At 39.8% G+C, this 15713-nt stretch overlaps 1 protein-coding gene across 1 annotated transcript in view; it reads left to right on the top strand.

Moving 5' to 3' along the window:
* ADAMTS19 (ADAM metallopeptidase with thrombospondin type 1 motif 19) overlaps window positions 1–15713 on the top strand; it is a 310868-nt gene that overhangs the window by 159713 nt on the left and 135442 nt on the right. Inside the window, exons 11-13 of the mRNA XM_075854793.1 lie at window positions 4188–4289; window positions 14136–14266; window positions 14384–14556. Coding sequence (XP_075710908.1) covers window positions 4188–4289; window positions 14136–14266; window positions 14384–14556 — 406 coding nt within the window. The remainder of the gene's footprint in view (window positions 1–4187; window positions 4290–14135; window positions 14267–14383; window positions 14557–15713) is intronic.

Raw genomic sequence — 15713 nt, 5'->3', positions numbered from 1 at the left:
GAACCCTGGCAAAACCCATTCAGAACCCAGACGTACCTCAATAATGCCAATGGGGTTGGTCTGTGTGCATTTAAATCCATCTGGAAATAGATGCGTCCCAGTGACCATGGCTACGTTATAAACAACCATGACACTAGTGTGAACAGCGCCCTACTTATACGTCTAAATATAAGAGAAATTGCTTAAATAATGCATACACAAGTATCCCATATATAATCTTACATTATAAAAATATTAGTAAGAACACACTTCATATATATTTTACGATCGTTTTCTCACTCCAATGCGATGATCTGCTTGTATACGTGTCCTGGCTGCTAACAGCAGCTTCGTTTTTGGATGAAATTTTTCTTGTTTATTGATTTTATACAAGCAAAATATGATTGACTTACTCCAGCTGCAAGTATTGCACATGTCTTGGCAGAGCAAAGTTAGAAAATGTTAAGTTCTGTAACCTCTTTAATACACTACAGAAAAAAATCAGGGTTATTCATGTGTCACTTCAGCTGAGGTCGGACAATGGCAGATATTCAATTAACTATTGTTATAAGTAAATAATATCAGTAAAAATTATTGAACAAACGATTAGAACCAGTAACGGTGTGTGCGTATTGACAGTAATAGGCTGCTCATTATATTCATATAAAGACCTTGGATATATAGTAATATTCCAATTACTGTATATATTCCCCCTACAGTGCAATTGTACATACAATTAGATTTCAGATTGTACATACAATTAGATTTCAGATTTTGCATACAATTAGATTTCAGATTGTGCATACAATTAGATTGCGCATAAAATTAGATTTTAGACATCAGCATCACTAATGGATAGTTATAGTAGTCATGCTTTATAGGATTTATTTCATTCATGATACAAAGTACTGATTTTCTGCATTGGGTATTTATTATGAATAGGATAATGTGCCCACTACTTTAAATCATAAGAATATTTGAAGTCACCAAGGAATTCTGAAAGTGCAAGCTGCATGTCAATCACTGACTGTATAACATGAACCACTCCCACATTAAGGCCTCATGCAGACGGCTGTGTCTGTAATCACAGTCCGCGACAATGGGCACGGCTGGCCGCAGACAGCCACCCGCATTTCCAGCCCGTGCTCCCATATAAAGTATGGGAGAACGGTCCATAAAAAGCAAAAGATAGGATATATCCTATCTTTTCCGGAGGCTTTCTACGGCACAGACACCTTCCCACAAATATACGGGAAGGTGTCCGGGGTAATTACGGACGAAATCTACCGTCGTGTGCGTGGGGTCTATGACAGGTAAAGTTTGCATTACTATTACACAATGCCACCATACAGTGCCATGTACAGTGTGCCCCCCTTGCAATGACTACCATAGATCGCTCTTTTTACATTGACATTTGTGACTGGGACTGCACAGTAGAGAAAGGTGATTATCTTTAAAATTATAACACCCATTGTATATGTGTGATAGACATGGAAAATAAAATATTTAGTCATTGTACGTTTTTGAATAAAAATAAAATATGCTTTAAACGTATTATTAATATGGGAAACTAAGATCTACAGTATGATGGTTGCTTGCACCAGAGATCTGTCCCTGCTATATTGACATAGAGGGAATGTTGTGAACAAGTCAAAAGACAAAGCACAATTATGTCTCTCCAACATTAAAATGTATTTTTGACCCATTAACCCTGCAAAGTGACTATTTTATTACTCAGGGAAATAATTTCAATGGTGACTTGTAGATCACTACATGTCAGTGCGGCAGACAACCTTTTAAATTAGTTCTACAGTGTGGGAAGCTGGCAAACAGCATCATAGACCTTAGCTTTCTGGACCAGAATAGAGCAGAAAGATATTTGTGTTTTTTGCAACTACTGTTTGCCTGACATTTTAGGCTTTGGATAAAGTTAGACTTTATATAGAATAAAAGCTTTGATCTAAACCAATATCCTTATTTAAACTTACGTGAGTGTAGGTTTTGCAGAAAAATGTAATTGCCAGCACACATGTCAAACAAATAAAAGAGATTTTCCATCTCCAGATAACTATAGTTTATAAGTTTGTGTATAGCATACAGCAATTTTTATAATAAATGACCTATTTGTTTAGATTTCTTGTGTGGATCTAGCTATGAGTTTGTAAAGGATAGTGAACACCGTTTAAGGTGTATTCAAGTTTTTTTCCAACTTGAAATACTGTACTTTGTATTTCAATGTTTCACCATTTTCAAGGTAATTTATTTGCTGTCAGTGAATGAAAAGTCTTGGTTACAATCGGAGGCTTCAAACCCATATATACCTAGTCCTGCTCTCAGCTGAGAAGTGGATATAAAGATCTGTGAGCTAAAATCATCAGCCGCAGCAGCACTAACCTCACTGATAGTTTGCTAGAATCAGGGAGCGCACAAGGGTGTTGTGCCTTAGAGCCTCCACCATCTTGTGGACCTAGGGGGCCTCCACCGAGGGCCAGTTCTATATACCAGTATCAATCTCCATCAGTGTGGAGTCCAGACTGTTTAGATCTGAGAGCATTGCCTAGACTGGTTATAATTGTATATATTTCTCAGCCAACAGCAGGATTGAGTATGGATGAGTTTGCAGCCTCCAAATGTTTTCATTCACTGTCAGCAAACTAATATTTTAGAAACAGTGCGGAATGGAAACAAAATATATAAAAAAGTTGTAGAACTTTTCATTTATACAGTCATTTAGTTTTATTGATACAAAACCAGGCACCCGAGAGCCTCCAGGATATACAGTAATCTCAAAGTAAAATAAAAATGTGAACAGCACAGGACAAAAAGATATGATATTAGGAACCAAACCAAATCCCCAGACAACATCATAAAGTGGTTACCATTTCATTATTGTGCCCACATTTCCAGTAGCAACTTTTCATCCCTGACAAAGACATATTGTAAGGGTTAAAACATTGCTACTGCAAAGGATATGGGTACAATAAAGAAACATTGACCACTGGTTGATCTATTCATGTTCAAAATAAAATAAGAAATCATAAAATATACTATTATTACTTTTTAATAATTAATTGTTTAATACCTTTGTGCCTGAAACAAGTATCACTTATTCAGAATATCTGGACTTTCAGATGATGTTTAAAGGGGTTTTCCTGCTAAGCACATTTTATTATCTATCCACAGGATAGGTGATATATGTATGATCGCTGGGGGCCCCACCACTGGGTCCCCCATGATCACTAGAACAGGGGTACAGACCCCATTCCTCCCAACTGCACAATCAATCACAGTAAGAAGTATTTTGAATGGAACGGTGGTCACCTATGTGCGCTGTCGCTCTATTCAATTTGTTTGTTCTCGACGTACACAGCGCTGATCTATTTTAATTGACCCCATAAACCTTAAATTGAGTGGTAGCACACATGTGCAACCGCCGCTCCATTCAAAATCCTCCTCACTGTGATCAGACCTCCATTCTAGTGATCAATGGGGGTCCCAGTGGTGGAACCCCCAGCGAACATACACTTTTCCCCTTTCCTGTTGATGGGTGATAAATTCTCTTACTGGGAAAACCCCTTTAAGGATTGTCACAATTTTTTTTATCATTATTACTATTTTTAATATTATTATCGTTTTTCCCAAAAGATAACTATTTCAACTGAACTTTCTCCTTAAAGATTATATTTGGGAATAGCGTTAGCTATCCAATAGTAACCTGCAGGGCTGAGACTTTTATTGTCAGGTGCTTGCCCCGCAGGAGCTGTCTTGTGGCAAGTACACGTACTGGTTACACTAGTCGTTATTTCTTTCAGACACAGCCTGTTGTGATCTGCTGATGGCAGAAGCTCCTGGGCCCCAATGCAAAATCTGAAACAGGGCACCTCACCTACCATGTGTCATTAACTATACTGGTCTTGTTATGTGGCAGAGGTGCCTTTGGGCCCACTCAGCTACTGTAGGCCAGTCTACCTTTGCAACCATTATAGCTACTACTGGATATCATGCTCGATAATGCTTGAAATGCTTTGAGACTCTACATACTACCTTAAAAGATAGGCTATATTCTATTGCTGGCTCCTGCTTGGCAAACACAGTTATGTTACTTTCTAGTAGCTCTGCAGGTTATAATTAGATTGCACCTTCATTGTACTTTGTTTTTGAAAAAATCACTTTAAATATGTACCTGACATTTTTAACATATTTTTTAGCATGTTATTTGTACAGGACTCTGGTGTAAGCTGGAGGTTGAAAAGGAGTGTAGAACAAGACTGGACCCACCAATGGATGGCACAGAATGTGGCACCGAAAAGGTACGTGGCTATTTTATCATTCTATTGCTAATTGTAAAAACATAAAAAGCAGGAATTGACTATGTATATGATTCCATATAGATATTATATATTGTAAACAGTTGTGTGTCCCCCCTTTAATGGAGATGGAGGTGGGGTGTATGTATGTGTGTGTATATATATGTATGTATATATAATGTGTGTGTCTTAATGTCCCATGAGTCAGGTCTGTAGAAACACAGACCTGACCGTGGGAATATACTTATAACAGGACAGTGACAATTGGCCACTGCTGTCCTGACTTAATGATCAGGAAGTGAGACAGGAGATATTACCTTTGATCTTCTGTCTCCACGCTCAGGGGGGGGGGGGGGGTCAGACAAGTAATTGGGGACATCCCCCACTCATTAGACTTACTCCCCCCCCCTCCGCATGCTCATGAGCCGGCCGTTGACGTCACATCACCGCGCCGACACATGTGAGCCGGGAGCAAGCGGCACTATTGTGCCTGCGCCTGGCGCAGGCGCGAGCGTACCGGTTTAAATAGCCCTGCGCCGGTACGTTCGCTCTCTTGTTTCCTGCTCCCCGGCTACACTAACGGACTCCCCTTTCCTCCTGGTCTCCTCTTCCCTCGTGGACTCCTACTCATCGCTCCACCGACGTCCTCCACTCCACCAACAATCCCCTGGACAACGAGCGCTAAGTATCTGCTCCCCCTTTACAATGAGCTAATACCTCCCCAGTAACCCTTTCCTGCAACCACCACATTACTTGCAACCCCTACCTGCACATTACCATACCCCTAGCTACCTGCATATTCCCATACCCCTGGTTCCCTGAGTCACATACCCATACCCCTGTTAACCCTTGCAGCCCTACGTCAGTAACCCTTGTTTACCTGCATATCCCCTGGTAACCCTTTTACCCTTAGTATACAGGGATAGTTATTGCTAGGAAGGAGTGGGACAGAAATAGTGAGCGTGTATTGCATTATAACCGTATTCTATGTATGTTTAGGTAAGTGGGTGACGGTATAGATTAGGATTGTGATACCGTGTCTATATTGTACAACGTATAGTGTGAGTATACTCAGTATGTATTAACTTGTTATACTGTATGTATTGGAGTATACTGATACTATACTGTGATCAGTTACTGTGTTCGGTGTTGGTGTATTTTATATCTAACTGTGATTATTGTTAGTAATAAATATAACCCTTTATTTACTACACAATTGTATTTACTGAGTCTTATTGCCATGAGTAGCAGCAAAGCAAGGAGACCAACATTAATATAAGGAAAAGGTAGGGGAACTAGGCATAACACTAGTGACCCTGTTTATAAAGGAGGTAGTAATAGTGGGCGACACAAGTAGGTGAAACCCACCATTAGACCAGCCCTTTAACATATATATATATATATACTTCATCTCTGACACGACAGTTATAGACTGTTTTAAAAAGTTAGTAGCTTAAAGGAACAGTGTCACCAAATTTTTTTTTTTAATATCAGTTTGATGTTAGTGTTTTATTAAAAACGTTTGTATTAATTTGTGTGTTTGTGTGTTACTTTTTTTTTATTTTTACACTTTTTCTTCCCTATGGGGGCTGCCATTTTTTTTTCCATTTCTGTATGTGTCGATTAACGACACATACAGATATGGAATACGGCAGCTCCAGTCCATAGGAGTCAATGAACGGGACCCGTCCCATTGACTTTGCACTATGGCTCTGTCCTGCGCAGACGCAGGTCAGAGTCAGACAGAGCAGAGCAGCTGTTTGCAGGGAGAGAGCAGGAGCCATCTTGAAGACCAGCTGCACTGCAGGTAAGATGTGTGTCTCTGCATGTCCCACTCTCTACCTCACAGACCCCCGCTCTCGTGACCCCCGATGGGCCCCCCCACCCGATGCCCCCCTCCCCCGACGGCCCCCCCGAAACGGCCCCCCCAACGCCCCCCCCAACGCCCCCCCCTTCCTCCCTCCCTTGTGTGAAGGACACACGATGAAACTGTACTGGGAAAGCCCTGAACGGTAAATCTCTCTAGTTGTGCTGAGACTGTTTGGGGATGTGACTAATGAACCTCTCAGTCTCAGCACAATTAGAGAGATTTACCGTTCAGGGGTCTGGGAAAGCTGGGTGACCACCATTACCCCTCCTACTGGAGTGTGATATTCATTAGTCACATCCCCAAACACACTCCACTAGGAGGGGTAATGGTGGTCACCCAGCTTTCCCAGACCCCTGAATGATAAATCTCTCTAGTTGTGCTGAGACTGAGAGGTTCATTAGTCACATCCCCAAACAGTCTCAGGACAACTAGAGAAATTTACCGTTCAGGGGTCTGGGAAAGCTGGGTGACCACCATTACCCCTCCTACTGGAGTGTGAGAGGTTCATTAGTCACATCCCTAAACACTCCAGTATGAGGGGTAATGGTGGTCACCCAGCTTTCCCAGACGCAGATATAACCAGGAAAGGGCTGGATGGACGGGCTGAGGGTGCACAGGGTTTTTGGTGACCCCCTCTGTCATGTGATCGGACCTAGGTTACCGGTTCATCAGACGGGGTTCATGTGACTATAACTCTGTCCATAACAAGAGACAGTGCACTCAGGACAAGCCCTGCCCTCATGCCATAGTTGTGTGGTTCTGTCTGCGGTGATGGCGGTGGGTGGCTCTGACACCCGCCTCCCCCGTCGGGTCATCTCAGGACAGAAGGGGTGTCCGGATTGGAGACACAGCGCCGCACCTGTCCCCAGGTTGTGTCTGGTATTGCAGTTCACCTCCATTGAAGTGAATAGGACAGAGCTGTAATACCACACACGACCTGAGGACAGGTGCGGCGCCATGTTTTCCTGGACGACCCCTTTAAGACTTTTCCCGTGTGTGTGTGGCAGAGTGGAGTGTGCACGGGCGCCGCTGATACTTCATAGCCGCTTATCAGCTGTTTTGAAGAATCAGCGGCGAGAACACACACACATCCCCCAAACACACAAAATCAAGTATAATCAAGCGTTTTTTATGTGTTTTTTTTGCACGTAAAATGTGCAACAAAAAAAACATGTAAAATACACGGCGTGTGAACCGGTCAACTGAAAAGTCATTCACTTAACTTTCATCATTCTAAGGCTGGGTTCACACGACCTATTTTCAGGTGTAAACGAGGCATTTTACGCCTCGATTTACGCCTGAAAAGACGGCTCCAATACGTCGGCAAACATCTGCCCATTCATTTGAATGGGTTTGCCGACGTACTGTGCCGACGACCTGTAATTTTACGCGTCGCTGTCAAAAGACGGCACGTAAAATAACAGCCTCGGCAAAGAAGTGCAGGACACTTATATACATTATATGCAGGACACTTCTTGGGACGTAATTTGAGCCGTTTTTCATTGAATTCAATGAAGAACAGCTCCAAATTACGGCCGTAATTGACGCCTCGCAAAACTCGAGTACGAGCAATTACGTCTGAAATGACGGAGCTGTTTTCTCCTGAAAACAGCTCCGTCATTTCAGACGTAAATGCAGTTAGTGTGTGCACATACCCTAGGGGTATGTTCACACACAATGTTTTCAGCTGAAAAATCGGAAGCAGAACGCCTACAAGCATCTGCCCATTGGTTTCAATGGGAAATAAGGCGTTCTGTTCCGACAGGGCGTTTTTTACGTGGTAGTTTTCCAAAAACGGCACGTAAAAAGACGCCCGACCAAAATGAAGTGCACATCACTTGTTGGGACGTTTTTGGAGCCGTTTTTCATTGACTTTATAGAAAAACAGCTCCAAAAACGGCCGTTAAAAAACGCGAGTTTGATTAAAAAATGGCTGAAAATCAGGATCGGTTTTCCCTTTGTTTAGCCTTTTGGTGTGTCCTATAACTTCTTCCAGCTGCAGAATCACACCCAATGTGGCTGCCGGACACTGCTTAGCAATTTGAAGACACCTTTACCTGGCTTGTGAGAGGGGGGGTGAGGTTCCCTCCCACATTTACAGCAGCTGTGAGTCAGGTTGCTTTGCCTTATTCACCTTGCTGTAATTCTGGGAAGTGCTCCCCCTGGTGGCCAACATTGGAAAACATGTCAAATTATTATTTAATTTTTAATACTTTCCACCATACGGAAAAAAAAAAAAATACAGCAAAAAACTTAAAAAATATAATAGAAATAAGTAACGACACTTAAAAAAAAAGGTTTAATTTGCGACACATTCCCTTTAACACTTGGAATATACTGCATATGTTTGATTATTATATTACTTATATAGATCTTTGCCCCTTGGTACCCCAGGTAAGCAATAATTTGGGGTAAATGAGATCAGCCCTAATTTAGGAAACTATTTTTTTTAGCAGTAACACGTTCCACCTGTGTCCGATGGACTTTTATTCTATGCCAAAATAAAGCTCTTTTTATATTTTTCGAAATCTGGATGTGCTGAGGATTTTCTTTCAAAAACTCTTTCTATTTTTTTTCGTATTCACCTTTAATTTCAGTTAGTTCTACCTTGCCTATAACAATGTATCTGATTCAAGGTGAGGATGTCATAGGTGGTAAGGTTGGTGTGGTTAATGTGCCACATGGGAAATATTTGCATAAAAAAAATCAATACCCTATGGGACAGATTTACTATTTAAAATGTGCCTGAATTCTGGCTCAAATTAATCTTGAATTCTGGTGCACATGCCGTGCGCCACATTTCTTAACTGTTTTAGGCACTTGGAAATTGGCGTGGATTCAAATGTGCCATTTTGGCATAAAAAAGTTGGTCTAAAGTGTGTTAACGAAGTGGCATAAAGTTAGACAATTCTGCCTAATTTTATCATACAGCATGAACAACTGTGATAAAATTGGCGCATCTAGTCTAGTTCTAAATCTAGGTCTAAATTTAAGACAGTATTATTCAGTCTGCCCCATATGTTACCAATTATGCTGATAAAATACAGTCAGAATAATCACATGAGTGAGGCCTACGAGCTGAGAACCTCATCAATGTCCAAAAAGAACTGGTCCTCGTGCTGAAGACCACCTCCCTATTGAAAACGATATAAGTCTTGGAGGCATCTAACACTAGAATACAAACATATAACTCTAGTGAACATATTTTTTATTTGATATAAACCTGGAGTTATACAGTAGATGCACTTAATGACTTAAGACTAATAGCTTTCAATGCATTGTTTCCGAGCTTTAATTCCCATGAGAATAAGTTAAGTGACTTCATGATTAACCTTTTCAGTGGCAGAATATACAATAAAATATATGAAGTCATCAGCTACTCTACTTGGCCCAGAGCTCTCCCTCTCTTTGCACTTTGTGTAACTTATTATTTTTGTCATTTGAGAAGCATTATTGAAAATATGTATATTTAACTAAATGTAAAATAATATCAGACAGTAATATCATGTGCTATTTGCACCAATATAGAAATTATTTTTGGGTATTTCCTAATGCATTAAAATCTTACTTAAAGTATTTATTGCAGCAATTACTTATAACATAAGGGGAATACATTCATTCATAATGGGGATTCTGTTTAATATCAGTCAACAGCTTCCAGTCTCTGTTATTCTCTGCTATCAGAATTAATTGAGTTCAAATTTTCCACTAATACCTCCTGGGCATTTTTCTCACATGAAATAGAAAATTAAAACAGAACACTTTGTAGTAAGATGTTGATAGCAAATGTATTTTATCCTATGTGTAATTCTCTATTTCTCTTAAAGCAGAATGCCAAATGCATGCTGAGCCTGCCATGCAATTTTCAGTGTTTCCAACATAAACACACACTATGACACATAATCTTTATGAAAGGTTGTTTGCTCAAAAATAAAAGTTTAGAAATGTCAATTTACTGAAGCAGAAATGTTTCACGTTAAGCCACCGTTTTCTAATATTGTAGGGGATCATAAGTCCTTGACTAAATATCTCCGCACTCTGGATTGGCAGTTGTTATTTGGTGAAAATTCCTCAATATTCGATTTTTTTCCCTTGTAGCACTGTCCAACATTTTCTCAGTGGCAACTAAAATGTCCAAAATTCTGGAAATGTAATGCTCAGTGTACTAACATTCTAGAAAGGCAAGAATCAGTGGGGCAGATTTACTAATACTGTCTACGTTTTAGTCAGTTAGAGAAGAAAGACAGAAGATAGGCCGAATTTATCAAAGTGGTACATGCTAATTGATAAATTTGGTGCATCTTGCTAAACATGTTAGACATTTTTCTGTTCCTTATACCACCCCTCGGTTGGTTTAATTTAAGCTAGTATTTTGGAATAAAATTTTAGTACATTTCATCAACATTTTAAACCATGCCCCTTTCCTGCTGAGCCACACCCTCATGTTGAACCTGGCACAAAAAATGTCTGAAACAGTCAATAAATGTGGCGCACAGCATGAATACCAGGATTCTGGCTCCACTTGAGCCAGAACTCTGCTGCATTTTCAATAGTAAATCTGCCCCATTGTGCTATAACATAGAAATTCTAAGGTCCTTTTTCTAGTGCTGTGGGAGCTCAAGGGTCAGGGTAAATTCACACAGCATTTTTTACAGGCTGAAAAATATGAGGAATCCGGTCATTTACTAGCATATTGCTAAAATGTCACTTCTTTTTTTGAAGCTTCTTTTTATGAAACATTTTTTACTTCAGCCTTGGGAAGCGAAATTCAAGTGGATTTTGTGGTGTAATACATGCGTTTTGCACACCAAAAAACGGCTGAAAATATGCTGTGTGAACATACCCTCAGAGTCCTATTTTTCTAGTAGCTGAATGGTCAGTGTAATAGTGTTATAGTAGCTGACTGGTCAGTGTGCTATTGTTCTACAAATTCAACGGTCATAGTACTAGTGTTCTATACAAATTCAGTGGTCAGTGTGTTAGTGTTCTAGAAATTCAATGGTCAGTGTACTGGTGTTCTAGAAATTCAGTGGTCAGTGTGCTAGTGTTCTAGAAATTCAATGGTCAGTGTACCGGTGTTCTAGAAATTCAGTGGTCAGTGTGCTAGTGTTCTAGAAATTCAATGGTCAGTGTACTGGTGTTCTAGAAATTCAGTGGTCAGTGTGCTAGTGTTCTAGAAATTCAATGGTCAGTGTGCTAGTAATATCAGACAGTAATATAATTTGTTATTTGCACCAATATATAAATCATATTTGTTTGTTTTTTGGGTATTTCCTAATGCATTAAAATCTTACTTAAAGTAGAAATTCAATGGTCACTTGAAATTCAATGGTCAGTGTACTCGTGTTCTAGAAATTCAATGGTCAGTGTGCTAGTGTTGTAGAAGCTCAATGGTCAGTGTGCTAGTATTCTAGAAATTCAATGCTCAGTGTGCTAGTGTTCTAGAAATTCAATGGTCAGTGTACTAGTGTTCTAGAAATTCAATGGTCAGTGTACTAGTGTTCTAGAAATTCAATGGTCAGTGTACCAGTGTTCTAGAAATTCAATAATCAGTGTACTAATGTTCTAGAATTTCAATAGACCGTGTGCGAGTGTTCTAGAAGCTCAATAGACAGTGTGCTAGTGTTCTAGAAGCTCAATAGTCAGTTTGCTAGTATTCTAGAAGCTCAATAGTCAGTGTGCTGGTTTTCTAGAATTCTAAGACCTAGTGTCAGGACAAGGGGTAGGTAGAGTAGGCAGATTTCTTGAGCACAACTGATAAAAGGGGCGTTATTAATGGAATTAAGGAAAAAAATAATGCACTGCCATTTCTATAACCAGTCAGATGCCTTATCTGTGTAGTTGACACAACAATACATACATATATGAACATTAAACAAACAAACAAACATTATACAATCATTAGTCAGCATTCTAGTGCTGTAAAATCTCTATGGTATACCTGCCTAGGTTTGGAAAACTTTTGGCGCCAAGTGAGGAAAACAATTAAGACAGTCTGCTCTGTGGACATCCCTTTATCTTCAGAACTGTTACTACTGCCCCATTTTATTTTTTTAACTAGATAATTTTTATTGACATTTTCAAAAACCAAACATACCATATATAAAGTACATTCAAACCCCTTAACCCCACCCCACCTCCCTTCCTTGTTCCAGACATATTAGTACAGTTCACATATAGCAATTATAAGGTGTTAAATGTGGCTACCTCGCAGGGTAGGCAACTGAAAGTTGTGAAAACAGAGTTACTGATCAATACATATCAATGACATATATGGATTTTAACATTATTTGGCCGGCTATGACTCCATTCCTATCAAATATCAACATTTCCTTATCTAATACCCGAGTTTGGGGGGCTCAACAATACAGGTAAATTGCGTATCCTCTCCTTCAACAGAGAGGTATTCGCTAACCCAGGTGTATCTAGCCACGGCTGCCACAGCCCTTCAAACTTGTGAGGTACATTGCGTTTACAAAATACAGCCCTTTCATACATTAACATAACATTTACTTTACCAATAAACTCAGCTTTAGAAGGCGATACAGGTTGTATCCAATGGAACGTTGTCAATTTCCTCACTACATAAAGGAGACGTCCCACCGCCGTTTTACCTAGTGTGTCCAATGAAAGTTCTTCAACATAACCTAAAATAAAAGTCTTAGGGTCACTAGGTACAGTTATGGAGTACACTTTAGCTATGATTCCCAGAACATCTGATGAGTATGCATGTTACTGCACGCACTCCATAGCATATGCATCACATCAGCGGTTTCCTGTCCGCACCTTGGACACCTCGCTTCCGCCCGTACACCAACACGATATAGCAACTGTGGTGTCTTATACACTCTATGCAGTATGTATAGCTGTGACAGCCTTGCACCCTCCCCCAAAGAAGTATCAGGGACGGACTCTAGAATATCATTCCATTGATCCGCTGTGATACCTGCGATATCCCCATCCCACTTGTACAAACTAACTAAAGGGAATGTTTCCAAGTATTTATCTAATATTATTCTGTAAAGACCTGAAATGAAACCCGTCATATATCCCATTGGAGCAATATATTGTAACATAGCATCCTTTTGTATTATCAAAGGCTTCCTTTTGATCTGAGCCTCAGAAGCATGTCGCAATTGCAAATACCTATAAAAACTTTGTCTAGGGACATGCAACTCATCCTGTAGCTGTTGAAATTACTTAACTGAATCATCATCTAGTAACCTACTGACCATTTTAGGCCCTCCAAACATGATATTGCGACTTGGTTGCTTACAGCAATATAATTGGTGATCCGGCTGCACAGGTTCTCTGTAGACCCCCCCCCCCCCCTTGATCTGTGAATGGATAGAGAAAACGTAACAAATCCGTAGATTTGAGGAACTCTTAGCCCAGGATAAGGACTCCCACTCTCGGTATCTGGCCACCTCAAGTAGATGATTGACGTATATAGGTGTGGGTTGCCTAGATAATTAGGGCCCCCCTATTTGCCTTAAACCCATGTACTTAACATGTTTCTTGCAGATTTATGTCCCACTTTCTGTTACATGTAACTATGGTCTAAATGCTAGTCTAGTGTAATCGTTATAAAGATTTTTTTTTATTTTTTTTATACTTTTATTTTCCTTTTCTTATGTTTTATTTTAAGCTCATCTATGTTCCCTGGGCTTGTATGCTATGCAATAGTACTTGGACCTGCGAGTCTGTTATACTGTTGTGCATTAATGCCATTGCACCTGTTAAATGCCATTTTGATTTAAAAATGTAATAAATAGAGATTTGAAAAAAAATAGATTCTGTCTCAATGGAGTTCAAAATAAGCATCTACTTGAAACCCATAAGGATTAATGAAATGTGTCAATACACTGCATGTACTGATTATATGTACAATAATGTGTTATTTTTGTAAAAATAAATAAATTATGTTTGTTCTTGGTGCTTATTTCAGTCTTTTTAATGGTGCACACATTTATCCACAGTGGTGTAGAGTTGGAGAATGTACCAGTATGACGTCATCTTCTGAACACATGTCCGGGGAATGGAGTTCCTGGAGTTCCTGCAGCAGAACATGTGGAGCTGGAGTTCGTAGTAGACAACGTAAATGCCTTAGGTAATATGAATGTATATTTATTGTACTTCTCTTTATTTGTTACTGTGTAAAATATGTAATAGTCACTGGATTCTGGTGTCTTTTATACATAAATCTAATATTACTTCTCTCTTGCAGTCAAAGCACTGAAGGACGACAATGCAATGATCCCAAAATACAATACAAAATATGTGAGAATCCAAGATGTCCTCCTGGTGTGCCTGATTTCAGAGACTGGCAATGTCAGACCTTTAGCTTCCGCTCTACCTACCATAAGCAAAAGCACCGATGGCATGCTATCATCAATGAAGGTATTTGTAGAGCACGTTTATCTAAGATACTTCCTTAGTACATTTTACATCTAGTAACAATTCTTGAATTAGGGACTTTATAGATGTCAGACAATGATAGATACTGTACATAATGATATTTCCATTTAAAAAATAGAGGCAAGCAATGCTAACATAAAATATGTCATCACGTTGTTTTTGCAATCTGAATCACGTTGTTTTTGCAATCTGAAAGAATCCATGGTTGGTTAGCTTCACCCAGTTTTCGGCTGCTGGTCTGGTGAAATTCCAGATTATTTTACAGTACCAGACTATTAATTTGATATCGTCTTTTTTTATATGTATTTTTTTTACGTCGGTTAAGGCCCCATGCACACGAACGTGCTTTTGCGGCCGCAATTCCCCCGAAAATCCACGGGAGAATTGCGGCCACATTCATTTCTATGGGGCCATGCACACGAACGTAGTTTTTACGGTCCGTGCATGGCCCGGGAGCCCGCACCGCAGAAAGAACGGACCTGTCTTATTACGTCCGTCTTCTGATGTCCGGGCTCATTGAAAATAATGTGCGTGTACCGCGATTTGCGGGCGGCTTTCGGCTGACAGTCCGCAGCCGGCCGACCCGAAAATCACGGCCGTGCACAACACTTTCTAAAATCTTGAATGAATTATGATATTATTTATAATACTATTATAAGATGTAAGAATATGTTATCAGGAAAGGTCTGTAAGATGAGCCCCCTAGGAAAAAGAGGCTGTGGTGCCTATTAGACCCAGCAATCCTGTGTCCGATCACGTGATCGCTGAGTGCCCTCTGATCCATATCAGCAATGCCTAAAAAATGTTACAGTAGAGGGTTGGTTTCCCCTGCTCATGTGGATGGCCCAGTTATAGTGGAAAACTACATATTAAAATTTTTTGATATGAAGTCTAAATTTGGGGACATATTCTATAAATAAATATACAAATATGTGTTCATTAAACACAAATAAAGTGAAAAGAAAAGAAATACACCACCAACCCAAACCATGCTCATAGCCTTCCCGACCACCGGAAATGTATTGCCCCACAAGCAGAAAAGTACTGTATATCAAAACAACTGACATAAAATGGGTGTCCTATTGTCATATTTTATTTTAATGTTATCTTGTGAAAAAAAAAAATTTTTTTTAAGTTTT

Source organism: Rhinoderma darwinii, chromosome 1 (assembly GCF_050947455.1).
Source record: "Rhinoderma darwinii isolate aRhiDar2 chromosome 1, aRhiDar2.hap1, whole genome shotgun sequence".
NCBI classification, from domain to species: Eukaryota; Metazoa; Chordata; class Amphibia; order Anura; family Rhinodermatidae; genus Rhinoderma; species Rhinoderma darwinii.
Note: the sequence above shows the minus strand (reverse complement) of the source record. Positions and strands in the feature narration are given on the sequence as shown.